This window comes from Oryx dammah, unplaced genomic scaffold, assembly GCF_014754425.2.
Source record: "Oryx dammah isolate SB20612 unplaced genomic scaffold, SCBI_Odam_1.1 HiC_scaffold_23, whole genome shotgun sequence".
NCBI lineage: Eukaryota > Metazoa > Chordata > Mammalia > Artiodactyla > Bovidae > Oryx > Oryx dammah.
Genome location: NW_024070207.1, coordinates 96,392,040 through 96,418,860, shown reverse-complemented (window position 1 = coordinate 96,418,860; position 26,821 = coordinate 96,392,040). Strand labels below are relative to the sequence as shown.

General features: G+C 41.0%; 1 protein-coding gene and 1 non-coding gene across 3 annotated transcripts in view; one reads left to right on the top strand and one right to left on the bottom strand.

Moving 5' to 3' along the window:
* SYTL5 (synaptotagmin like 5) overlaps positions 1-26,821 on the top strand; it is a 116,912-nt gene that overhangs the window by 79,215 nt on the left and 10,876 nt on the right. The window contains exons 7-13 of one of the 2 annotated variants that reach the window (XM_040266317.1): positions 4,034-4,163; positions 6,300-6,406; positions 8,905-8,997; positions 9,610-9,675; positions 14,269-14,447; positions 16,354-16,453; positions 17,989-18,150. In XM_040266317.1, the coding sequence (XP_040122251.1) occupies positions 4,034-4,163; positions 6,300-6,406; positions 8,905-8,997; positions 9,610-9,675; positions 14,269-14,447; positions 16,354-16,453; positions 17,989-18,150 (837 nt within the window). The remainder of the gene's footprint in view (positions 1-4,033; positions 4,164-6,299; positions 6,407-8,904; positions 8,998-9,609; positions 9,676-14,268; positions 14,448-16,353; positions 16,454-17,988; positions 18,151-26,821) is intronic. The other variant, XM_040266318.1, reaches the window with a different exon arrangement.
* TRNAE-UUC lies at positions 14,708-14,779 on the bottom strand. The gene has a single exon. It is a non-coding gene; the product is annotated as a tRNA-Glu (tRNA).

Below are 26,821 nucleotides of genomic sequence, written 5' to 3'. Positions count from 1 at the left end.
TCATCAGTGTTTATACTTAGCTCCACAAACAGTGTTGTTCAGTAGCCAGAAAAGTGCATGCACAGTTGGTGACTGTACTCACTTCTCTGGCAGCCTAAAAAGGGATGGCATTCAAAATATTTAGAAACTGGTATGTCAGGGGCACTGAGCCATCAGAACAGACCCTGGTGCAAGATTGGGCAGCATCCTGAGGGCCCTCCCAGGCCATGCAGTGACCTGGATTGTGGGGAGATCTAGGGTTGTGGAGGACAGGAGCACAGGAAGAAGGGATGGACTGGGAGTTGCCCTGCTCACCAACTGATCCAGAAGTATTAAAAAAATGTTAACAGCTGGTACAGCTCTGCTAATGGGAATCAGCAGACTGTCAGTCCAATAATTAGTAAGTTAGTCAAGTTTGTTCTCAAAACAAGGCTTATCTCCCTAAGTACCATCACTGGAGGTAGGGGGTAAGGAGGGAGCTTCCTTCTCATGTGCCAATCCCCTCATATCTACAGCCGTTAGATGAATATTTTTTTTTTAATTTTAAGAACTTTAAACCATTAAATTGCAATTGATTTACAATGTTGTTGCTTTCTGCTGTACAGCAGTGATTCAATTATACACATATATGTATTCTTTTTTTTACATTCTTTTCCATTGTGCTTTATCATAAGAGACTGACTTGTTGTTTATCCATTCCACATATAATGGCTTACATCTGCTAACCCCAGTCTCTAACTCCATCCCTCCCCCCAAACCCTCACTCTTGGCAACCACAAGTATGTTCTCTGTGTGTACCATTCTGTTTTCTGTTTTGTAGACAGGTTCGTTTGTCATATTTTAGATAAGATTTGTTGCTCTGACTTACTCTCTGTGATAATCTCTCAGTGCATCCAAGTTGCTACAAATATATGAATACTTCTTGATTAAACAAACACCTGCTCTGTGCTTAGTGGCTCAGTCATGTCCAACTGTTTGCGACCCCATGGACTGAAGCCCACCAGTCTCCTCTGTCCATGGGGATTCTCCAGACAAGAATACTGAGGAGGGTTGCCATGCCCTTCTCCATGGGATCTTTCCAACCCAGGGATCGAGCCCAGGTCTCCCACATTGCAGGCAGATTCTTTAGTATCTGAGCCATGAGGGAAGCCCTAGATATTCCCCAACAAAAATTTCCTATGATTGAATGAGTAGACATATGTATTGATATATATAGGCTCAGATGGTAATGAATCCACCTGCAATGCAGGAGACCCAGGTTCCATGTTCCCTGATTTGGGAAGATCCCCTGGAGAAGGACATGGCAACCCACTCCAGTATTCTTGCTTGGGAAATCCCATTGACAGAGGAGCCTGGCGGGCTACAGTCCATGGGGTCACAGAGTTGGACATGACTGAGTGGCTTGCATTCTAACTGATGTAGCTAGTCTTTCCTAAAAGAAAAGGAGGCACAAAGAGAAATACGTTCTGTCAGATAAACTTAGTGCACCACAGTACTTTATGAAGCATATTTGCTCTTTCATGATGAATAGAAGACCCATATAGAGTTACATGATGATCAAATTAACAATTTCTCCCACTTCTCAGCATCTCTTTGTTTCAGTGTTCTTGTCTGCTTTAGCATGTGAGAAGTACCTTTTTAAAATGGAAAATTCTGGATGACCCAGAGAGATGTTGTGGGGAGGGGTGGGGGAGGGGGGTTCATGTTTGGGAACGCATGTACACCCGTGGTGGATTCATGTCAATGTATGGCAAAAACAATACAGAATTGTAAAGTAAAATAAAAAATAAATAAATACATTTTAAAAAATGGAAAATTCTTAGAACATGAAAGTCTCTAACCTGTGCTCTGCTATGATATAACTTACTAATTTTGGGCCTCACATAGTGAATCTCCAGGGTATGTGTTACATACTGTGCAATACTAATTGGCCTATTAGTGCTCAATATTAATGTTATTCCCAGGGTGCCAGTTGGAAAATTTACTGTCACTGTTAATTGCTGCTAAGGAAGTTGGTCTTACTTCATTGGAGGAATCCATGTGTGACCACCTTTTTGAATGGGTGGCAATTAGAAAAGTTAGGACTTATATTCCTCCTGCTACAGGTAATATGTGTTGGCAAATACTCAAAGACCAAATCCAGTCTATATTGGAGTTGCATTGATTTGCATTTCTATCTTTCTGGAGTGAGTTCATTAACATTGCCTTAGTGTCTAAGTTATGGGGTAAATGTAGGGCACCAAGAAGGGGATTCCTTTCTCTAGGACATTTAAAGACAGTTGTTGATTGTTTTTGGAAGGGGCAACTGAAGAGTCTCTTTTAGGTTCAACATATCACATCATGGTGTCATTTGCATGGCCGCTTAACCTTAGTCCAGTTCTCAGAAGTGCAAAATTAGTTTAATACTTAAGTGAACTTGGAACAATGCAATTGTCAAGCCCCTGTGGGCACAGGCAAAGTTGGGACAGAATTTTCCTTTATAATGAAATTAAGTGTCACTGTTGGTGGGAATGTAAGTTGGTGCAGTCACTGGAAAATAGAGGTTCCTCAGAAAACTGAAAATAGAATTACTATATGATCCAGCAATCCCACTCCTGGGAATATACCCAGATAAAACTATAATTGAAAAAAACACATGCTCCCTATGTTCATAGCAGCACTGTTCACAATAGGCAAAACCTGAAAACAACCCATATGTCCATGAACAGATGAATGACTAAAGAAGATGTGATATGTATATACAGTGGAATATTACTCAGCCATAAAAAGAACAAAATAATGCCATTCATCATACTATGTGATTTTAGATTAATACCATGTGATATCACTTATATGTGGAATCTAAAACATGGCACAAATGAACTTATTTGCAAAACAGAAACAGACTTGCAGAGAACAGACCTGTGATTGTCACGGGGGAGGGAAAGGGATGGACTAGAAATTTGGGGTTGGTTGATGCAAGCTATTACATTTAGAATGGATAAACAAGAAGATCCTACTATATAGCCTAGGTAACTATATTCACTATCCTGTGATAAACCATAATAGAAAAGAATATAAATAAGAATGTATGTATTGTGTAACTGAGTCACTTTGCTGTACAGCAGAGATTTTCACAACATTGTGAGCCAACTATACTTTAATAAAAGAATTTAAAAAAGAGAAAACATAAAACGTTAGACTGAATACCATTACATGAACAAGCATCTATAAGCAAGTAGATACCCAATTAAAAAAAAAAAAACCTATTCCTATAAGCAGGGAAGTCTCCATTCTTTATCCTTTTATGAACATTAATAAGTGCCTTGCATGAAATTTTATTGCAATAATGATGTAGGAGGACTTCCTGGGTGGTCCAGTGGTTACGAACACGCCTTCCATTGCAGAGAATGAGGGTTTGATCCCTGGTCTGGGAACTAACATTCTGCATGGAATGTGGCAACTAAGCCCACACACCACAACTAGAGAGCCCGAGTGCTATATTGAAGATCTGGTGTTGCCACCATTAAGACCCAACACAGCCAGATAAATAGATTTAATAAAATAATGAAAAACTTAAATAACGATGTAAGCAACCATATTCTGATCATCCAGCCTATGAGATGGGGAAGGTGGCATGCTTTTATGTTAAGTGAGGCGTGGTGAAAGTAAGGCATGGTTGAGGAGAGAGGGTGTGGAGAATGAGGACAAACGTGGAAGCAAGAGTTCTAACCCTGAGTACTACGCTGCGGGTGTAAAGCTTGCCGTATTCTTACACATAGTTCATGTAAGTTTGGAGGTTTTTACACCACTGATAACCTTATAATATTCACTAATTCTGTGAACAAATAATTATTTCAGACACCTTTTGTGCTAGTTAACAAAACTCTTGGTAGATATTTTTGAGTATTGATAGTAAGTTTTAGACTTATAGACTCTTGTTGAGGGCTCTCTAGGTGTCAACTGGCTCCTCTTGAAGAGTAAGATAGATATGGTTATACTGGTAGATGGAAGTATTTGAAAGTCAATTACAGTCAATATTATATGTATATTTCCATTTCTACTTTGTGAGAAGGAACGTGGTTTTGAAAATTCCACTGATTTGGCTGCCATTGAAAGCACCTCTGAGGACCTCACAAAGACTCATCGCCGAAAACCTTCCAGCACACCATCCATAGCAGTGTCCCGGGCTTCCCTCTCCTCAGGTGAGTATTTCCAACCTGACTGCTCTGTTGTGAAAATGACTAAATCAGGTGAAACTGACTGCCTTGTAGGGCCTTAAATGTATGTTTCATGCCTTTGAAAATAATCATCCACTCTTTGACCCATGGTATTCGGCCCACTCTGTAAGAACTGTTGAAACGTGGACCCATGTGATAACTTGAGCCCCTTGCAAAATCTGTGAATTTTGAATTTGATAAGAATATAGAGTCATGGGGCTTCCCAGATAGTGCAGTGGTGAAGAATCTGCTTGCCAAGGCAGGAGACACAGGTTCGATCCCTAGAGGAGGAAATGGCAATCCACTCCAGTACTCTTGCCTGGGAAATCCCCTGGACAGAGGAGCCTGGTGGACTATAGTCCATAGGGTCTTAAAGAGCCAGACATGACTGAGTGACAGAGCCGAGAAGTCAGTAGAGGAGTTCAGGAAATATGATTGTCTCATTCAATACAAAAGATAAAGACACTTGCCCAGAATTCAAGGAAATGGTAGTTCCATTGACACATCGGTCAGAAGTGCCCTGTATCTGGATAGATGAATCATTATTCCATGGATTAAATAAGGCCTTCTTTGCAAGCAGCATTAAGGGATTATTAATAACCCCTTTCATTTGTATGATCCCTTCAAAAATATTGTTTCACTTTAGCATCACGACAACCCCTGTGAAACAAATATTATTTTATGGTATAATTTTATTACCTTTGAATAAGGAAACTCTTCAGAGACATATGTTATAATTAGGAACTTTATGTCCCCTGTGTAGATTTGAAATCATGACAAGATCCCCAGAAGGAAGAAATCACCGGTTATCTAATGCTAATACTAACATAAAGCCTAAGGCTGGATTCTCTGTGCTGAGTTGGAGGTGTCTCTCCAAGACAAGTCGCTCCCAAAGAGTTGGCTAAATGTGCATGGCTATTACTGCATTTTGTTTAGGACTAGAAAATTGGTTCTCTAGTTCAATGAATAATTTTAAACTAGCCTAGAAGCCAACCTCATGGAGTGTATTTCTACTACTCGTGCTCATACTTAGTTGTTCACTTGTGTCCAACTCTTTGCAACCTCATGGGCTCTAGCCGGCCAGGCTCCTCTGTCCATGGGATTTCCCAGGCAAGAACATTGGAGTGGGGTGCCATTTCCTCCTCCAGAGGATCTTCCTGCCCCAGGGACTGAACCCATGTCTCCTGTGTCTCCTTCATTGGCAGGTGGCTTCTTTACTGCTGAGCCATTTGAGAAGCCCCTTCATTTCTCCTCTTAATAGTACTCAGTAGCTCCTGTGGATTGAGTACATACTTTGTGTCTGGCACTATGCTAAGCAGTTCTGTGCTATTTCATTTATCATTTCAGTCTTAATCAGTTGCTCTCTTCAGTCTTTCTCATTTATAAGCAAGTATTCTCTCTCAGCAGGGTTTTGACATAGAAGTCTTTTATGGAAATAAACTGTTGATAAGCTATCCACAGCATTACTGAGTTTTGCATTTTTCTTTATATGTTTAAAAGCAAAAAATTCTGCTGATGAAAGAATGTTCTGGTGTGCAAAGAAATAGAAGTTCCTTTCAGTTTCCCTATAACTACTCCATTTTTGTGTGAAAAGAACTTGCATCATTTCATTGCATTTTATGTCAAATATAAAAGCACAATGTATGTGTGCATGCCCAGTCACATCTGACTCTCTGTGATCCCATGGGCTGTAGCCCACCAGGCTCCTCTCCATGGAATAGACAATAGATTCTCTAATAAATAAGGAATACTTAATGTTTTATTTTTTTCTAAGCTTAATGGCCCATTCTTTGAGAGTTTGCCAAGGTTTTTGAGCACAAAAAAATTCTTAAATAGCTTACAAATTGATCATGTTATAGTAGTAGAACATTTGCCTTCCTATGCTCAAAGGAGAAATGTACAGATCAGTGTTGGTAAGTCAGTCCAAGAAAATTTCAAAATACTGTTAATAAATGGTAGCATGTTAGCATAAACAGTATGAAGTTTCTGACTATTGTTTTCATGACACTATCTCTGCCTTATCCCTAGAAAGAATTGGAATAACAATGAAACATTTGCAATGAGAAGTGAACCCTTCTAACAAAACAAGATGATTCCCTTCTTCCCCTTTCCTTCCTGCAGACCGGAGTCGATCTGAGTTAGATTTGAGTGGGTCATTTACAGAAGACTTAGAGGATACTATAAGCATAAGGAGCAAATCTGTCCCTGGGGCTTTGGACAAAGACTTGGTAAGTTGGATATGGAAGAGTGTCTAATGGTCATGAAGAAAGGGCACAGGCTTATTCCAAACCTGTCCACTTTTGGGGAGGATGATTTGAGAGTGAAGTGAGGATATACAATCATTTCTTCCTATTAGTCTTCACAACTAACATATAAAAACAAATATGATTTAGAAAATGTAACAGGTGATCAGGTTAATGAGTGACGAGTATCGCTAAGAAAACACCTGTTGGGGATTTCAGTTCCTTGTTAAAAGCATGTCACTTAATCTAAACCCAGAAAATGTAAGGAATCCTAACATTTCCTAAATCCAACATTACTAGACTTATCTGACTATATGTTTTATATGAACATTTCTACATCTCACGTTATCCCCCTAAACTATCTTCTCAATTGAGAATAACTTATGTGAAATTTAATGTTTAAGGTAAAGTCATTCATGAAATGAGAATGTTGAATTAAATTATTGTGAAGGTTCTAATGTTCTGAAATTCCTCTTTCTACAATAGCTATAATCCAATTTGAACTCCCTGGATGAAAGATAAGACAAATGTTAAATGACATTATTACAATTTTTCTGACACAAACCAGGAAACTTAGTTCTAACACTCAATGTTATTTACTATAGTAATAAAAAACTACAAAGTATTTTTAAATCCACCACAAAAGGGCAGCGGTAGTGGTGGGCAATGAGAGCAAATGGTTTCAAAGCTTACTTGGTATTCAGCCTTTAAAGAACAGATAATTCCAAAGTTATTAAACTATTACTGATCATAGAAAATCTTCTGAAAATCTTCAAATTCATGATATGAAGCCATTTTATATAACCTGAATACTCAAACTTCATTTTTAAAAATAGTTTAAAAAAAGAAAACTACAAGGTAAATTAATTTATAAATATATACAGAAAACTTGAATATATACACAAACCTAGCAGTGAATCAAAAATATTGCAGTAAGCAAGTTTTATTCTAGGTTTGAATAGAAGAATTCATCTCTATAAGAATATCTGTTACATAATTAATATTTCACTATATTAAAGTGAAAGTGAAGTCGCTCAGTCATGTCCAACTCTTTGCGACCCCATGGACTGTAGCCCATCAGGCTCCTCTGTCCATGGGATTTTCCAGGCAAGAGTGCTAGAGTGGATTGCCATTTCCTTCTCCAGGGGATCTTTCCGACCCAGGGATCAAACCAGGGTCTCCCACATTGCAGGCAGACGCTTTACCGTCTGAGCCACCAGGGAAGCCCTTTCACTATATTAAAGGAGAAAATAAAAACTACACCAATAGATGCGGAAAACTTTTTAAAAAAAGAATGTAATTAGAATACGATGCATAATACTAGCTTCACCCAGGGTAAGAAGGAGGACCAGGGAAGAGAGGAGAAACCAAAAAGAAAGGTGTCCTTAATAAAAATAAAAAGAAAGAAAGAAAATAGTATGCATGATATAATCCATTTATCTGTGTGTATGTGTACCCTGTTCATCCATCAAAGATTATTGAAATTTAATTATTAATATGTGAGTGGAGATACAAGTTTTTTTAAGTCTATATTACTTGATATTTTTACTATAAAAATGTATTATTTAAATAACCAGGAGATAAAAAGTGGGGAAAGAAAAGTAGAATCTGGAATTTTGGATAAGAAACCAATATGTAAAATAGTTTATTCTATTCATGAGATTTTCAAGATACATTTCCGTGTCTTAACAGTATAGACATACACAGGCATGCGTTAATGTGCATACACACACACACGCACACACACACACACAAATGCACCTCAACTTTTTAAATTAAAAAATAAGTACTTTGCTCAAAGTAAATCACTTTAGTGAGCAGGGAAGGAGGAATTGAACGCCCAGGTCTGTGTGATTCCACATTTCATGTTCTTTCCATAAAGCAAGCATCGCTAGGAAGGGGACCCCAATCTTCAGATGGTTGTAATTCAGGTTGAATGGAGAACAAAAGAGCAAAACCTAGGAATGGAGTTTTTCCTAGATATTTGTATCTGATATTTCAAGTATTTAAGAACAGCGTTTTCAAATATCATATATTAACGCATATATTTGAAATCTAGAAGGATGGTACTGACGAATCTGTTCGCAGAGCCACAGTGGAGACACAGTCATAGATAATAGGCTTATGGACAGCGAGAAGAAGAGAGGGTGAGGTGAATGGAGACAGTAGCATGGATACGTATACACTAACATAGGTAAAATAGATAGCCAATGGGAATTTGCTGTAAAACTCAGGGAACTCAAAGTAGGGCTCTGTAATAACCTAGAGGAGTGGGAATGGGCGGGAGGTGGGAGGGAGATTCAAGAGGGAGGGGACATATGTATACCTATGGTTAATTCATTTTGATGTATGACAGAAATAAAACCAATGTCATAAAGCAATCATAAGTCAATTATAATATTTTTAAAGTGTTTTTTGTAAGTGAAAAGACTTTCTAGGAAAGACACCAAGCCACTGATTTTATTTCCCGCATCCTTACTTAGGATTCCTTAGAAGAGATGGAAGATGGCATTGATGACTTAGTGTCCTCCCGGTTTTCTTCAAATACCCACAGTCTAGCGAGTGGCCTGTCAACAGTAAGCAATTCTTGAGCATGCACTGGAATATTCTTTCTCTTGTTGGTTTTCTTTGCATCTCCAAAGAAGAGAATCAAGTTCTTGGAAAACACAGGATCATGAATTAAGTTATTATAATCTCCTGCTTGCCTTTTGTCCACAGAGTACTTTTCATTCAAATTTTGTGGGGGCTTTTCCTAAGGTTCCTGATTCCTACTTTAAAAAAAAAACCTCTCCCTACCATGTTTTAAAACCTCATCACTCACTAGTTCAGGCTCTTATCAACTGAACCCTCTGATTTATCTCAGTTCTCAGCTGGTAAATTTCCCTGCTGCCATTCTCTCAGTTCCTCAGATGTCCTCCTTGCTACCACCAGTCACTTTCCTCACTTTCCTTAAACACATAGCCAAGCAACTTTCTTTCCTATTCGTACATCAAGTCCATAATTTCCCACTCCTACAGAATAACATCCCATCTTACTTTGGTGTTTGAACCCTTCTTTGAGAGGGCTTTAGGTGTCCCTGTGTCTTTTTATCTATCTGTATGCCTCCAAGTCTTTTCTTGGTGTCTTTTATTTCCATCTGTTGCACTAATGCACTTTTCTCTTTTGACCTTTGGGCGACTTCCTTAAAGAATTCTCAAGCAGGCTCTGACAGGAAATGGACCTACCTAAGTGTGCCTGATGCTGACTCAGACACTGTGAGTGTTCAACCTTTCCTTTTTCTTTTTTTCAATCGTACTTCATGGATTTCATGGTACAGGAAATCTCATTAGCTAGGCAATTCTCCCAGTCTTTCTGACTCATGTATCATTAACCAGCAATCCTCTTTTAAAAGGTAAATAATAAAATCAGAATCCAAGTATTCCAAAGAAAACACATTTTTTAAACATTAGAATCTGTGAACAAGAGGAAAGATACATGGTCCAGAATGGTTTACCATGAACAAGGCACCTTTTCATGGGATTCTCCAGGCAAGAATACCAGAGTGGGTAGCCATTCCCTTCTCCAGGGTATCTTCCCAACCCAGAGATCCAATCTGGGTCTCCTGCATTGCAGGTAGTTTCTTTACCATCTGAGCCACCAGGGAAGCCCCTTAGAATAAATATCTCTGTTTATTTATTTTTTTAATATAAATTTATTTATTTTAATTGGAGGTTAATTACATTACAATATTGTATTGGTTTTGCCATACATCAACATCTCTGTTTAAATCACAGCATTGGCTTGGTTAAAAGCATAGAGTTTGGTTAGTACTAAAATTCTTGTAACTTCTTCAGTTTCTTCCAAGCTTCTGCAATAGTGGGTTCTTAAACTGAATTTTCTATGTACCAATTTCATCCTTTAACAGGAGCCTCTTTGAAGGAGTGGCTACAGAAGGATGTGGTATAGATATAAGTCAGTGACCCAAGGGGTCAGTGAGGTATGGTGCAGAGGTCCTCAGACTAAAAATCTGGAAATCTTTTGCTTTATTGTCAACAACAACAAAAATAATCAGCCGATCTAAGAAAGAAATGTGAAATTCTATTGGCGCTGTATTGAAGATTATAACCTGGGAACAGCATCTCAGAAAGCTCCGAGAACTGTTCTGCCCATAGAAGTCAAGCAAGGAGGCCAAAGGGCAGATGAACTTTTTCACGTTCAGATTTTTCTTGGGGAATTCTCTGGTAGTCCAGTGGTTAGGACCCTGTGCTTTCATTGCTGAGGGCCCAGGTTAGTCAGGGAATTAAAATCATGCAAGCCATGTGGTTCAGTGAAAACAAAAAAGAATGTTTAAATTTTTCAAGCTTTGCCATAAAATATGAACTTTATTTCACAATGTTTTGGCACTGCCAATAATTTTTGTGAGCCAGACTTGACTCACATGTAACATTAGGGGTTTGGGGCTTATTCTTAAAGCCCCTGAAACTCAAAGCATGGTCTGTTGACCAGCAATATTGAGTGACCTGGGTCAGAGACTATAAAAGGCTGTCAGTTTACAGAACCCCTAGTGTCTCAGTGGTAATTTCATAGCACTGCTAGGCCAGGTGAAAGTGAACTCGCTCAGTCATATCCGACTCTTTGCGACCCCATGGATTGTAGCCTACCAGGCTCTTCAGTCCATGGAATTTTCCAGGCAAGAGTACTGGGGTGAGTTGCCACTTCCTTCTCCAGGGGATCCTCCCACATTGCAGGCAGACGCTTTACCGTCTGAGCCACCTAGCCCAGTTAAATAGTTAGCTTGGGAAAAAAATAAGCACTGGTATCTTAAAAACTTAGTAGCCATTTGAAAATATAATGCACAGTAACCATTTGAAAAAATAATATTTTTATTCCATCCTTCAGTCTCACTCCATCGTGTCCGACTCTTTCCATTCTTAAATAGCCCCTAAGGTGATGTGTGGGCCTGATGGGGACTACATGAATAGGCAGCAGCATTTTCATTTCCTTTTCCCCATGGATTTTTGTGCAGTACATGTTTTTTGTCTAGTTACTGTCTAAAACTCAGGTTCACATGGATAGGACTCTATTAAAAAGAAGAAAGTGGGATTGAATGTTAACACTGTGAACTATTGTTAGTAGTTTGCATGGTATCTAATAGTTGTCACTGTTGTTTCCCTGGGAATTTAAAAATATCCTGCGGTGCCCCTTGTGAGTTGGGGCTGGTGCTCTGGGATGCCTTAACACACAGTTTGAGAACTGGGGACCTAGGAGTTTGTTAGAAAAGCAGAATCACAAGGCTTCCTTGGTGGTCCAGTGGTTAATAATCGACCTTGCAATGCAAGGGACACCGGTTCAATACCTGATCCGGGAAGATTCCACATGCTGCAGAGCAACTAAGCCCTTGCACCACTACTATGGAGCCTGCACTCTGGAGACCAGGAGCCACAACTTCTGAAGCCCAAATGCTCTAGAGCCTGAGCTCTGCAACAAGTGAAGCTACCGTGATGAGAAGCCCTGCACAACACAACTAGAGAGCAGCCTCTGCTCGTTGCAACTAGAGAAACCCCGAGTGCAGCAACAAAGACCCACCACAGCCAAAAATAAATAAACAAATCTTTTAAAAAAAAAAAAAAGAATCTCAGACTCCACCTGGGACTGTGTGGATCAGAACCTTCATTTTAATGAGACCCCCAAGTGACCAGTAGGCAATTAAAGTTTGCAAAGACACCTGCTATCATGAAAATTCTGATGTTTGGTTTCAGGAACAGAATAGACGACTTAGGTCACTCACTGGCTCTTTAAGTTTTAATTTCCAAATTATTATGGAATCCTTGGTTTGCTCTTGCCCTTGATTTAAGCTTGAAAAAGAGACTGGCCATATCACCCACTGTTTTTGTATCAGTCTCTACTTTGGGTAATTGGAGGAAAGTAATGACTTTTGTTTTATATATAAACAAAAAAATATATACAAGGTATGAGGTCTAACCTCTCTTTGCACTCACCATAGTCTTTACTTCCCAGTCATTCATAGACAGGGCTTTTGAAATGCCTAGATCACTCCTAAACGCCTTCCAGGTGGTTTTTTTGTGACAGTCTTGTTGCTAAGACACAGAGTTCATGTTGCTGGCACTACAGGATAATTTTGTTACATTTAATTTAAAATTCATCTTTTGTTATTAGTGTCCCATCAGAACTTTCATTCATTCTGGCACATTTGGACAGGGTTTCTTTTTGCATTTTAATTTTATTTATTGGTTGGTGTATTATTTTCTTGTTTAGTGTTCTGTTTGAGAGTTGCTATTTTATAGATGTGTACAAAGCCATGGTTATATTAGTTACTAACCCTGTGGCCTCACAGCTGGTCAGGGGACTCCTGACCGCTGTGGGTAGTGATGTTCTTGTGGCGTGCCCTTTTGGAAGATGCAGTTATGTTACAGAACCAATCTTGGGTCTGGTTGTCTGGGTACAGTAAAGGCAATCTACTGACACCAGGTTGTGGTGAAGGAAAGTGCAGTGTTTATTGTGTAAATGTCGAGGATGGATGACTGGTGCTTGAAACCCCTCAAATTTCCTGAAGGGTTTGAGCAAAGCATTTCTAAAGGCCAGGTGAGGGTTGCAGGTCTCAGAGCTTGTGATCAGCTTGTGCATAGTTCTTTGATTAGTTGATGATGATCAACCCTTAGGCTACAGAAGGTCTGGGGGCTATGTGCTCATGGTCATCAAATCGTTAATTTCTTCCATTTGATGAGGGTTTTAGCATCTGTAAAACAACTCAGGAAATGTGCATCAGATTCTATTAATATTATCTAGGTACTTCAAGGTCCGTCTAGTCAAGGCTATGGTTTTTCCAGTGGTCATGTATGGATGCGAGAGTTGGACTGTGAAGAAAGCTGAGCACCAAAGAATTGATGCTTTTGAACTGTGGTGTTAGAGAAGACTCTTGAGAGTTCCTTGGACTGCAAGGAGATCCAGCCAGTCCATTCTAAAGGAGATCAGTCCTGGGTGTTCATTGGAAGGACTGATGCTGAAGCTGAAACTCCAATACTTTGGCCACCTCATGCAAAGAGTTGACTCACTGGAAAAGACCTGATGCTGGGAGGGACTGGGGGCAGGAGGAGAAGGGGGCAACAGAGGATGCGATGGCTGGATGGCATCACCAACTCGATGGACATTAGTTTGAGTGAACTCCGGGAGTTGGTGATGGACAGGGAGGCCTGGCGTGCTGCGATTCATGGGGTCACAAAGAGTCGGACGTGACTGAGTGACTGAACTGAACTGAAGGTACTTCAGAGGCAATAAAGTAGAGGATAAAGGGGAGGGGCTACGTTGGGAAGGCCCCATAGGGTCCTGCTGGGTTATAGTATGGCTTCTCAGAGACTTATGGGATGGAATATTCTATGTAGGTACCAGAGAGAGAAGCTTGTAGCTTATCCTTGCACAGAAATATGGGTAGTTTTTTCTTTGTCCTGATCAATGCATTCTAGATCTTGAAGTAGACTGACCTTGAGTCTCCCAGTGAAAGAGGAGAAAGCTACAGGTAGGGGGAGAGGAGATGGAATGGGAAATGCCTGTGTCCCCCTATTCATTAGAAGAAGTGAATAAACAAAGGCTATTCACTAACCCCAAAAGGCAATGCATCCCCTATCAGCGAGCATCCTTCCTTCCTTACTAATGGTCCTAGACTTTGTCCTTTCTCAGGCTTGGATTTTATGCAACAACAGAAAAACAAGCCATCTTTTGCTTTCTTCCTTCACAGTAAGCTTCCCTGCTCGTATAAACAATGGGAATTGTAATTAAATGGTGGGAGGTAGCTTCTGTGGAGAGATCACTAGCATGACCTGGGATGCCTCTTTTCATCTTGTTGATTCCAGACCAGCCTGAACAGCATGATGAGTGTTTACAGTGAGACAGGAGACTATGGCAACGCGAAGGTCAGCGGGGAAATCCTTTTGCACATCAGCTACAGCTATGAAACTGGCGGGCTCTACATTTTTGTCAAGAACTGCAGAAATCTGGCCATAGGAGATGAAAAGAAACAGAGGACAGATGCGTAAGCACATAGCATGTTCCTCAGACTGTTTCAGTCACTGCCCATGTGAATTACGTGTATTTGTCAACCTGTGTGTTTCTTTTTCAGAAGCCTTTTAGCATTCATCTAGAATCAGAAGGTTAATCATCACTTTCTTCCTCTGCCACCTCTAAATATTCTCTGACATGCATGTATAATGGTCACATTTGTAGTTACCTGAGTCTTATTTTATTAAAAAAAATTTTTTTTTTGGCTGCACATTATGGCTTGTGGGATCTCATTTCCCTGGCCAGGGATTGAACCCAGGCCATGGCATTGAAAGTAGCAAATCCTCACCACTAGACCACCAGGGAACTCTAAGATTTTAAAGAAGCTATGACTCAGCATGATTCAGGACTCACAGATTTGTAGTTGACACAGAGGCAGCTCTTTGTCATACAAGGCTGATACGTTGGCATACCCCAGGCTGTATGAGAGTATCCTGTTAATTTTTGCTCTGGGAAACCCTCCAGAAAAAATCACCAAGCTGTTTGCCCAATTGAACAACCTGAAAGGGCAGTTATGAGGCTCTTGGGATTTCCAGAATCAGCCTGGGAGGGCAGGTAAGACCATGGGAAGGTAAGACTCAGGGCTTCCCAGGACCACTGCCAGTTTGGTGAGTCACTCTGAGGACTCACAGGTCTCCACACACAGTCATAATCAGTACAGGGAAAAGTCATATGTGGCAAAGATCAAGAGAATCAAGGCTTAAGCTTCCAAGGGCCTCTCCCAGTGGAGTCACACAGGATGTGCTTAAGTCCTCCAGCCACAAGTGGTGAAAACACATGGGGAGTGTTGTCTACCAGGGAAGCTCATTGAGAGACTCAGCTGGTCACATACCAAAATCCCAGTCTCCTACATGAAAGCAGGTGTTCAGCAGGAGCTATACTATTTCCACAAATATTTTTGGCACAGTGATCCACTTATTTCTGTTCCTGGAGTGATGAAAATCCTCCTGAAACCCAGGTTCTGCATACTAGCCAAGAGCCAAACTTAGATATTTCGAATGAGAGCAGTCTCAGACCCACTGTTTACCCTTTTTCTACATAATAGATAACCTACGTTTAATACATAGCTCAGCAAATCTGTTTCCAAAACAGACAAATGAGTAGACAAATAGATTGGTCCGGTTACCTCCTTAGCTAAATATCAGAGAGCTTCAGGATTGGTATCATCAGTCTCAAAGGGATCACCTAAAGCCAGAGTAGGTGGACTTCAGGACTCTGGTAGCATCTTTGACATTTAAGCCTTGTACGTCTTGTGCATTTCTGAGTCTGCCATGATGCCCTGCTCCTGGGACTGCTCAAGGCCAGGTATTAGGGAGAATTGCTATTGTGACTTCATGTTGTTCATTTTAATTTCCTCTTTTTCACCATTTTTCTTTATTCACTCATTGACTCCACTCATCAGAAGTCCGGACATCTGAGTGGAAAGGAAAATTACCTCTATGATCAAGAGCACTGATCATAATAATAGATTATACTTATTCAATAGTATAATATATTAGCTCCTTGTATATGTCAGCTCATTTGATCCTTATCATTCCCTAAGTCATCATCCCAGGTTTGCAGATGATGAAACTGGGATACAGAGAGATTAAGTAAGCTCTTGAGTTCCCCCAAACCATTGACGCCAGGAGTAATTCAAACCCAGCTGTCTTGACTCTGGAACCTACTCTCTTTACCACAAGAATCTACAACTTCTCTCATTGAAGGGCCAGGGTTATATTTCAAAATGTCCTGGTATGTAAACCACATTCTCTTTGGTTCTGTCTCTTATACTCACTAGCCTGTTTCTTTTACCCGTTTTATTCACTGAAGTCCCTGAGCATTTCTCTCAAAGTAGATGTTTCCCAAGGATTACTTTCATTTTTTTTAATCATATACAGTTATGTCAAGTCATACCTTCTTCCTGACAAGTCCAGAAATAACAAGCGCAAGACCAAAATAAGAACAGGCACCAATCCAGAATTCAATGAAACCCTAAAGGTAAATCAATACTCTTTCATGGTAACTTTAATGGCTCGATTTACCTCATTGGTTTAGATGTAACTGTAAAGGATTTGCATGCCAAAGCTTATATGTATTTTAGAAAAGTAGAATGTGAATCAGTTGGCTTTCTGTTTCTGGAAAAGAAAGCATTGTAAACCACTCTTAGTCTATTTCTCTGCTACTCCAAAGATTGCACTGGAAGTAGAGATGATCCAGGAAAATTACATCTGACTTGGTATCAATACCTCTTGTCCAATAGTATGTTTCACCCTTGGGAAAACAATTTTTTTTCTAGTTCCCTGTAAAAGAAGTTTGTCAAAGTTTTGGCCCTAACTTAGCAGGTCACTCTATACATACTCATTGTTCTGCTAACGCAGCATTAAAATGTGCTGTTTCTTGTTAGGGTTTCAGAATTTGGCTAAATTTATCCATGTGGTTAATGAACAGTGGAGATGCAGGGCTAGATTTAAAAAAATCTCAGAGACAGTGGCCTACGTAAGATATAACCCAGGCCCCAATTCTAGAGACATTACTTTTTCCCATGGGCCTCCATGTAACCTCTTCCCTCACCCTGGACACAGTTACAGCCTGGTAAGAAAGTTCCAAGGGGATGGGGATGTTGAAGCCAGAATGATGGAGTCATGGAATCCAGCACAGGAGGAAGTTGGCGAGTGGGGGCATATGTCAGCAGGGTCATATGTGAAAGCAGGAGCCAGTATCAAGACGGATCAAAGTGAAAAGGAATGAATATACGCAGAGGGTGAATCCAGCAGCCATGACAGTATAGCAAAGATGAGCCGAAGCAGAACAGATAAAAAGAATGACGTGGCAGATCCGGGAAGCAGGGCCAAGGTGAATCATTCCAGAAACAGCAAGGATGATGTGAATCCAAGATGAGAAATCAGTCAGTCTGAAGCGTGTCTGAGGTGGTATTTGCGGAGGACAATCAGGAGATTTTGAGGGGGTGTGGGTATGTGGCCCCAGATAATGTTCTGCTGGAAAAGGGAAAACCATGCCAGCAATATTTTCTTTCTGCTCAATCTATGTATATATCGATTGCACCCCTGCACTTAGGCTGAACTTTATGAATTTTGACATTTGCAAGTTTCTCACTGTCAAACTTTCCTGGATTTGGGTCTTATTGTTATAAATAAGACAGAGAAATTAGAGACTTGATACATTAAACCTTGCACTTACAAAGTAGTTGTTGACAAAATAATTAGGCAAGTAAAAAGCAAGTAAAGCTGAAAAAGGGACAAGCTTCATCACCTCACACTTTTTATATAATATCTGAAGTTTATTAAACCCCCATGAAAAGCCTGTCAATAGATCTTTCAGTGCTAGGTCTCATGCAAATGAGTTTATGGAATAGAACCTGACTTGTAGCAGAAACGAAGAAAAATGAAGTGTTTCTCTCTTGGGTTTGTTTTGTTTGTATTACTACTGCATATGATCTGGAAGCCGGTGGAAGTAAATTTCACCCTGTCCTAGAAATGGATATGGAGTGTGATGTTGTAAATCTGGTTTTGCAGTACACCATCAGCCATGCCCAGCTGGAAACGAAAACTCTGCAGCTCTCAGTCTGGCATTATGATCGATTTGGACGGAATAGCTTCCTGGGGGAGGTGGAGATTCCTTTTGACTCATGGAACTTTGAAAATCCAAGTGATGAGTGGTTTGTGCTTCAACCCAAGGTAGGAAATGCTTCCAGATGAGTCAAACACTTACACAGGGAATGAGCAAAACTGATGTCAGAGAATCTGAAGACCTCTAGTTGTCAAGTGATAATCCGAAAAGATTAGTGCAGCTTATTTTGGAATGATATAATAAATGTAAATACACTCTTTTGGAAATCCTTCTTTGAGATAGACTGTCTGTAAAATGCAAACCATGATCTTGCATAATCACATTTCTTATTAATTTGACCTGCTAAAAATATAGTCAGTATTCAATAGTCACCATGGATAAACAAAAGAATATATTATATGATCCTATTAGGTCAAAAAAATTTTTTTCAAGGCTGGTACTAGAAATTAAATGCTACTATAGTATGTTCTAAACTAAACCAACAGTGCCTGGGATTCACTCTATGCAGTTGGTATCTCTACAGTAATTTTTGAAGTCAAAAGTGAGATGGGATAAAGGTCCCACTTATGTAACCAAAGATTGTTCTTTATATAGAGAAGGGAAAAAAGAACATGATGGTTAAGATAGTGGACTCAGATCAGACTTCCTGGGTTCAGTCCTGGCTTCACGACTCTCTGTGTAACCTTGGGGAAGTTACTTAACTTCCCAGGCCTTGGTGTTCTCATTGGTGATGTAAGAATTGGACATCAGTTTTCGGGATGCTGTGAGGCTTGAAGAAGCCCGCCTTGTGATACTTGCAGTGTCAGGCACGTTGTAAGCTTCTCGATAAATGCTAGGCAGTGTTTGTTACGTTGGAATCCTTATATTGCAATTGACAGAAACCCCAGTTCACACTACTCAAAAAATGAAAGGAAATTATTGACCAGAGATGATCAAGCATGGCTTGATCCCAGATGCTCAGATCTTAGCAAGGCCCTGGAGTGTCTTGATCTCTCTTCTCTGTATTGGCTTCACTTGCAGACTTCATCCACTGTGGGCCTCCCCTCACTAATCCCAGGTCTGCTTCTCTTGAACACCACGACAGCTGCAAACCTCTCATCCTTGCCTCACACTGTCCAGGACAGGAAAGAGTTCCTCCTCCTCCAATAGTCAAGCCAACATCCTGGACCTGGTTCCTAATTCTCATTACATTATTTGCCCATCCTTAGCTAATCATTGCAGCCAGAGAGGAGAGATACATTGAGGGGCTTAAGACCATCAGAACATAAAACTGGTCCTGAAGATGGTATCACCCCCAAAGAAATCCAGGTACAGTAATACTAAAAAACAAAAATGGTGAGTGTGAGCTAGACAGCAAAAACAAACACTGACCATCAATAACAGCGTTTGTTCATCATCATGAGTAGTAACATCGTTCACATCTCATGGTTACAACCACCGCTAAGCATTGTTGTCCCCATTTTATATGAGGAACTTGAGACTCAGAAGTTAAATACAACTTTCTGGTGGATTTTATAAGTATTGACCTCAAAAACTTGGTATAAGTAACTCATGGACAACCTTTAGGAGGTTTACTTTGGCTCTGGGTAAAATTGACAATGAAATAGGGATCCTCAAACAGAAAACAACCTCACTCCCATGACTCACATAAATATGGTAGAGAGAGGAAGTACAATGTTAACAACAAATAAGTCCACAATAGAGTAACATTTCTCTGACATTGTTAATAAATATGAGAAATATTTGGTCACTACAGCATTAAAGTTCTGCGATTTGAATGAAAAGCCTCACCATAAAGGATAGCAATAAAGTTGATTTAAATCTTCTGGCACTTGCTTCCTTTTGTGTAACGAGTGAGTATCAAAGAATCATAGAAAATGTCCAGTACATCATGTGATGTGTGACACTGATGAAGGACAAGTAACATGCATCTAAGTCCATGAAATTAGCTTGTCCATCAGAAATGTAACAGAAGAGCACAGAGGAGCTGTTTTGGAAGTCAGTTTCTTGGAAATGGTGGGAGGATTTGCTCTGAGATGATATCAATACTCTCTTAGGCATTGATTTTGCTTAGCGGCCAGCAGCTTTTCATGGTAATCACCTTCACATTGACATTGAGTGGTTTGATTTTTTCTTTTTTAATTACAAGTGAGAAACATCTCTCTGAGGCTGCTTGAGGTGGAAACATTCTGATGGTGTTTAATGTCAGTGGAACTCCTGTGATCCTCTGCCAGAACCCCTTGGATTCCTTTAACCATGTCTGTTGTGAATTTTGCCTCCAACTGCGGAGAAGGCAATGGCACCCCACTCCAGTACTCCTGCCTGGAAAATCCCATGGACGGAGGAACCTGGTAGGCTGCAGTCCATGGAGTCTCGAAGAGTCGGACACGACTGAGAGACTTCCCTTTCACTTTTCACTTTCATGCATTGGAGAAGGAAATGGCAACCCACTCCAGTGTTCTTGCCTGGAGAATCCCAGGGACAGGGGAGCCTGGTGGGCTGCCGTCTGTGGGGTCGCACAGAGTCGGCCACGACTGAAGCGACTTAGCAGCAGCAGCAGCCTCTACCTGACTCTGTGTTTAGAAGCCTGTCCTCAGGCTATTGTAGATTTTTCCCATATAGGCAGGGTCAGAAATTCCTAGGAGCTTCTGTCCCTCCTGCCACAAGGCAAGTCTTCACCAGTCACTGATAGATGGTGGAGTCTGAAAGCTCAGTTCCATTACTGAGAGAGGGAAAAGCTCTGAGGCGTTATTTACCCTCCAGAGCTCTCCTGCTGGATCGGAAGCTCTCGCCTGGCTTCCTCCTCTTCCCCAACCTATCTCCCCAGCCCTTTCCCTGGCCTGGCCTGGGAGCCTTTCATTAATAGGTCACTTGCAAAAGAATGCTCATCTCAGCGTTGGTTTCTGGCAAAAAGTTGAATAGCCAGGTGTTAGTGGCTCAGTCATGTCTGACTCTTTGTGACCCCATGGACTATAGCCCACCGGGCTCCTCTGTCTGTAGGATTCTCCAGGCAAGAACACTGGAGTGGGGTGCCATTCCCTTCTCCAGGGGACCTTCCTGACCCAGGGATTGAATCCACGTCTCCTGCGGTGTCAGGTGGATTCTTTACCATCTTCTAGGAACACAGTTTAAATTAGTGTCTAATTCATGTCATCTTTTCCTGCCAAGCTGTCTCTGACATGTATAGAGGAAAGGCTGCAAGTTATTCAGGCTTGCTTAGGTACCATGCCTTCCAAACTTGATTCTCCATCTCCGTCCTCAGTCATTTCAATGCAGTGGCCACTTCATCAACTATAGCTCTAGCATGAGCCGCCCCGGACACTTGATGTTTCTCATAGATTATCCAGCTGAGGAGCTGAAGGGTGAGCTACAGGGACCAATTTCCTTGGTAACAGAGGATCAGAAATAATATTCCTTAAACATTCAGAAAGGCGGGCATCCTTTGGAAGTGGGAAGATTGGAAAGACAGAGTGCCTTATTGCTTATCAACTATCTGTTGGTGAAAAGTCCCTGGACACCTACCTTTGATTTTGCTATGTCTTCCCATCAGGAGGCTGGTGCAGACAAAGAAAGAACTCAAGATGCCAGATATACTTACTGTAAAGTAGTTTCATGGTATAACTCCCACTTCCCATTTTACAGCGTGATGTGGGATTGTTTATTAGCTGTAATTCATTATCTTACTGAAAGACAAGAAGAGCTTGTCAGTGTAAATTGCCTTTCATGTATTCCCAGAAGGTGCTATTATAAAAAGGACCTTTGAATGTCAAAAGCAAGCTTAAGTGGTTTTCCAAGGAAGCCTTCTCCGTCCCACCTTCAGGCAGAGTCAAGGTACAGGAGATCCTGTAGAGTCATTGCCTAGCTAAAGGGCTCTCTTTATCTGGTATTTTGGACAGACTTGTGTCCATAGTAGATGAACCCACCTTAGCCCTGTAAATGTGCTGGGAACTCTGCTTCCTACTCTGATTGGCAGTGGATCCCTGTCTCTTCAAATAGCAAAAGATAATGGGCATTATCAGATTATTCCCCACCCCTGCTGAGTCAGATTCCTTCACTGTTTCCCTATTGACTCTGGATATTGTTTGAGTAAATCCTAACCCTCACCCTGGCACTCAGCGCTCAGTTGGTATGGCCCAGTTTTCTGGAGCAGAGGAGTATGTCAGTGCTTTACCTGTATCCTCATTTTCATTCATACATGGCTCCCCTCAGCTGTCCCTCCTGCCAGCCAGTACCTGCCAATCTTCATAGGATAAGCATCCTCAGGCTGCTGGAGTGGGCTTGGAATGTGGATGTCAAAAGCCAGAATAGCATGGGTATTTCAGTCTTGTGGGAGTTGAGGGCAGACCCTTGGTCAATAACTGATGGGTGAAGGAGTATAAACACCCTAGCATCTTTGCTTTGATCAGGAGCACTCCAAGGTGTGATCTGTCTTGTCTTCACAGCTCCCCTGTGGAACTGAGCAAGGGTTACTCTCCCTGAAACTTGGCCTGACCTTGTAACCCTGGCGAGCCTCTCTTCATTTCACAGTCCAGCTACCCTACTGCCCATCCTAATAAAACACTATAATAGAAATCTGTGTCTTCAGATCTCCTGAAGACCCCAGAGTAGACACCTTGTTTTAATCTTCCTTGCTGCTTCCTCCCTGTACACACACATCTGAGCACACCTCCCAACCAGCACTCAGACACATTCTACACAATCCCCACCGAATTCCGCTCATCCTACTTTGTTGCTTACATGTTAAGTCACTTCAGTCCTGTCCGACTCTTGGTAACCCTATGGACTGTGGCCAGCCAGGCTCCTCTGTCCTTAACCCAGGCTAATCTCCCCCCCGCCCCATCTTCATGTGTCATCATGTCTGCCATCCTATAAGAAACAGACAAGGGCCCCCTTGTTATCCGGTCTGGATTACTCTCTTCCCACAGTAGTTTTTATTTTTTTGGCTGCACTGGATCTTCATTGCAGCATGGGAGCTTCTAAGTTTCAGCCTGCGGGCTTCTCTTGTCTTAGAGCTCAGGCTCTAGAGCGAGCAGGCTCAGTAGTTGCAGTGCACTGGCTTCTCTGCTGCTGCTGCTAAGTCGCATCAGTCATGTCCGACTCTGTGCGACCCCATAGATGGCAGCCCACCGGGCTCTGCCGTCCCTGGGATTCTCCAGGCAAGAACACTGGAGTGGGTTGCCATTTCCTTCTCCAATGCATGAAAGTGAAGTCGCTCAGTCCTGTCCGACTCTTTGTGACCCCATGGACTGCAGCCCACCAGGCTCCTCCGTCCATGAGATTTTCAGGGCAAGAGTACTGGAGTGGGGTGCCACTGCCTTCTCTCACTGGCTTTTCTAGTTGAAGCCTTAGTTACCCAAGGCATATGGGATCTTACTTCTCTGTTCAGGAATTGAACCTGCCTCCCCTGCATTGGAAGGTGAATTCTTAACCATTGGACCACCAGGGAAGTCCCCCAGAGTAGTTTCTTTAATAGTAGGTCCCCTACATATGAACCTTTGAGTTGTGAGCTTTTGAAGATATGAAAGTGCATTCGCATGTCCAATCACACAAGTTAATTCAAGTCTCTGGCATTATATATAAAGTTGGGTACCTAGGCTAACTTTGTTGGACTTATGAACAAATTGGATTTACAAATGCACTCTCTTGGAACTTAACTCATTCAGTAGGGAATATACTGTACTTGTATTTGGAGCAACTGTAATGGTTTGTGTGACACCAAGTTTGCTGTATGGTAGAAACCTTCTTCAAGAAATCAGGACCAATAATTATAGGTCAGTTCATGGACAAAGTCACAGAAGTCAAACACATATAATGTTTTCCAACTGCATTCCTTATGGAATTTCCAATGCATTTATTAATCACTTATTTTAACTGTATTCATTTTTAAGTTTTCTAATACAGGGGCACTTTTTTTTTTTAGTATAGTTTCAGTAGTTGAAACTCTATCATATCCTCCTGGAATACATTCTGCCCCTAATGTATCCTAATCAACAATTTCTTGTTTCAGTTTCCCTAGAGTGAAACAAAAGTTTTAGAATACTTGCAAAGTCAACCAAATGCAAAATCTTTCTGAATATTTATGATCTTTCCTCTAATCTTTTATAGCTTCAAGCCCAAATAGAATCCAATAACGAATTTATTTTCACATCTTTAGATCTTATAAGTTGGTCAACCTCATTTTTATAGTAGCAGCTGTCTTTTGGGACTCTTCAGTTTGTGCCATTCAGTTATATAATTAGAGCCACAAATATGCCTGGCATAAAGAGCTCTGGGGACTAATGCAGCTGACTCAACTGATGGGAGCAGGCATACATGGTCTTTGTATAGAGCATCCTGCTCTTCAGTGGAAATAGCATTCATGTGACAAATCAGTTAAATAAGAGCAGATTGATAGAGTTGCTATGAAGTATATTCCTTCTAGATAGAATGAAAACTCACAGAAAGCAGGATCTCTCTGTGTCCCCATAGCACTTAGCAAAATGCCTTAAGAATCATTACTGTTTGGTGGGCCAAAAAATTTGTTCAGGTTTTCCCATACCATTGTATGGAAAAATCTGAACAAACTTTTTGTCCAACCCAATACAAGGAGACCTTCCATATGTGTTGGTAGCATGGAATGAATTGAATTGAATTCTACAACTTTTTCCTGAGCAGAAGTTCGTTGAATAGTGGAAAATGGTAGTATGCCAGGAGAGGACATTGACTTGGAACTTCCTTGCAAGTGTACACCCAAAAACACCCCCAAGATGTTAGTTGTGTGCAGGTTGAAGATGACTCCCTCCTTGGACTCTCTTTTGTATGTGATTTTAATCCTGCAATCTCTGCAAATATGCTATTAGTATAGATAGTATAGTATAGATATCTATAGTATGTGACACTTGAACATATACTTTTCTCTGTCAATACATTTTCCTACCCAGAGGTCTCAGCTGAAAGCAAATAGAGCTTGCACTGGTTAACTGTTGTATAGAAAACTACCCTAAACCTTAGTGGCTTAAAACAACCATTTATTATTATTGTTCTTGAGTCTGGGGGGCAGGGGGTGACTGGGCTCAGCAAGGTGATTTTATTTAAGATCTCTTATATGGTTGCATCTAGATGGTAGACTGAGGCTGAAGTCATCTGAGGGCTTGACTGGGCTGGTTGGTCCAGTTGGATGTCTCACACTTGATGTTGGCTGCCAGCTAAGAACTCATCTAACCCCACCAACTAGAGCCCCTATGTGTGGTTTCTCCATGTGATGTGGACCTCACATCATGGATTCCCAGAGGGAGAATCCCAAGAATATTCATTTCAAGAGAAGAAATGGGAGCCATTCATCTTAAGACCTGGGCCCAGAAACTGGCACATTGTCACTTCTGCCATATTCTACTAGTTAGAGCAGTCACAGAGCCCACTCAGATCCAAAGAGAAAGGGCAAATACCTCAACCCTCATTAGCTATAGTATCAAAAAGAAAAACAAACCCAGTGACTTCTTTTATCTGTCATAATATCCATGATAATATTCCATTTGTGACTTTCACATAAACTAAACTTTCCTGAAACCATGGAAGCAATAAGAAAACTCCTCATACAAGGCACTTGATTTAGAATAATAAGATTAAATGTTAAATGGATAGTCTGATTCACTACCTAATCTCATTTGTGCCTCTGGCAAGATAGCTGAATAAAACCTTCAAGTGATTTTCCCAGCCTTACTAATAAGGTTTATCACCACCAAAAAGGTGTGATCACTCACCTAGAGCCAGACATCCTGGAATGAGAAGTCAACTGGGCCTTAGGAAGCAACACTATGAACAAAGCTAGTGGAGGTGATGGAATTCCAGTTGAGCTATTTCAAATCCTAAAAGATGATTTTGGGAAAGTGCTGCACTCAATATGCCAGCAAATTTGGAAAACTCAGCAGTGGCCACAGGACTGGAAAAGGTCAGTTTTCATTCCAATCCCAAAGAAAGGCAATGCCAAAGATTGTTCAAACTACTGCACAATTTCACTCATCTCACACGCTAGGAAAGTGGTGCTCAAAACTCTCCAAGCCAGGCTTCAGCAGTACATGAACCATGAACTTCCAGATATTCAAGCTGGATTTGGAAAAGGCAGAGGAACCAGAGATCAAATTGCCAACATCCATTGGATCATTGGAAAAGCAAGAGAGTTCCAGAAAAACATCTATTTCTGCTTTATTGACTATGCCAAAGTCTTTGACTGTGTGGATCACAGCAAACTGTGGAAAATTCTGAAAGACATGGGAATACCAGACCACCTGACCTGCCTCCTGAGAAATCTGTGTGCAGGTCAGGAAGCAACAGTTAGAACTGGACATGGAACAACAGACTGGTTCCAAATAGGAAAAGGAGTACGTCAAGGCTGTATATTGTCACCCTGCTTATTTATGTTATATGCAGAGTACATCATGAGAAATGCTGGGCTGGAAGAAGCACATGCTGGAATCAAGATTGCCGGGAGAAATATCAATAACCTCAGATATGCAGATGACACCACCCTTATGGCAGAAAGTGAAGAACTAAAGAGCCTGTTGAAAGTGAAAGAGGAGAGTGAAAAAGCTGGCTTAAAGCTCAACATTCAGAAAACTAAGATCATGGCACCTGGTCCCATCACTTCATGGGAAATAGATGGGGAAACAGTGGAAACAGTGTCAGACTTTATTTTTCTGGGCTCCATAATCACTGCAGATGGTGATTGCAGCCATGAAATTAAAAGACGCTTACTCCTTGGAAGAAAAGGTATGACCAACCTAGACAGCATATTGAAAAGCA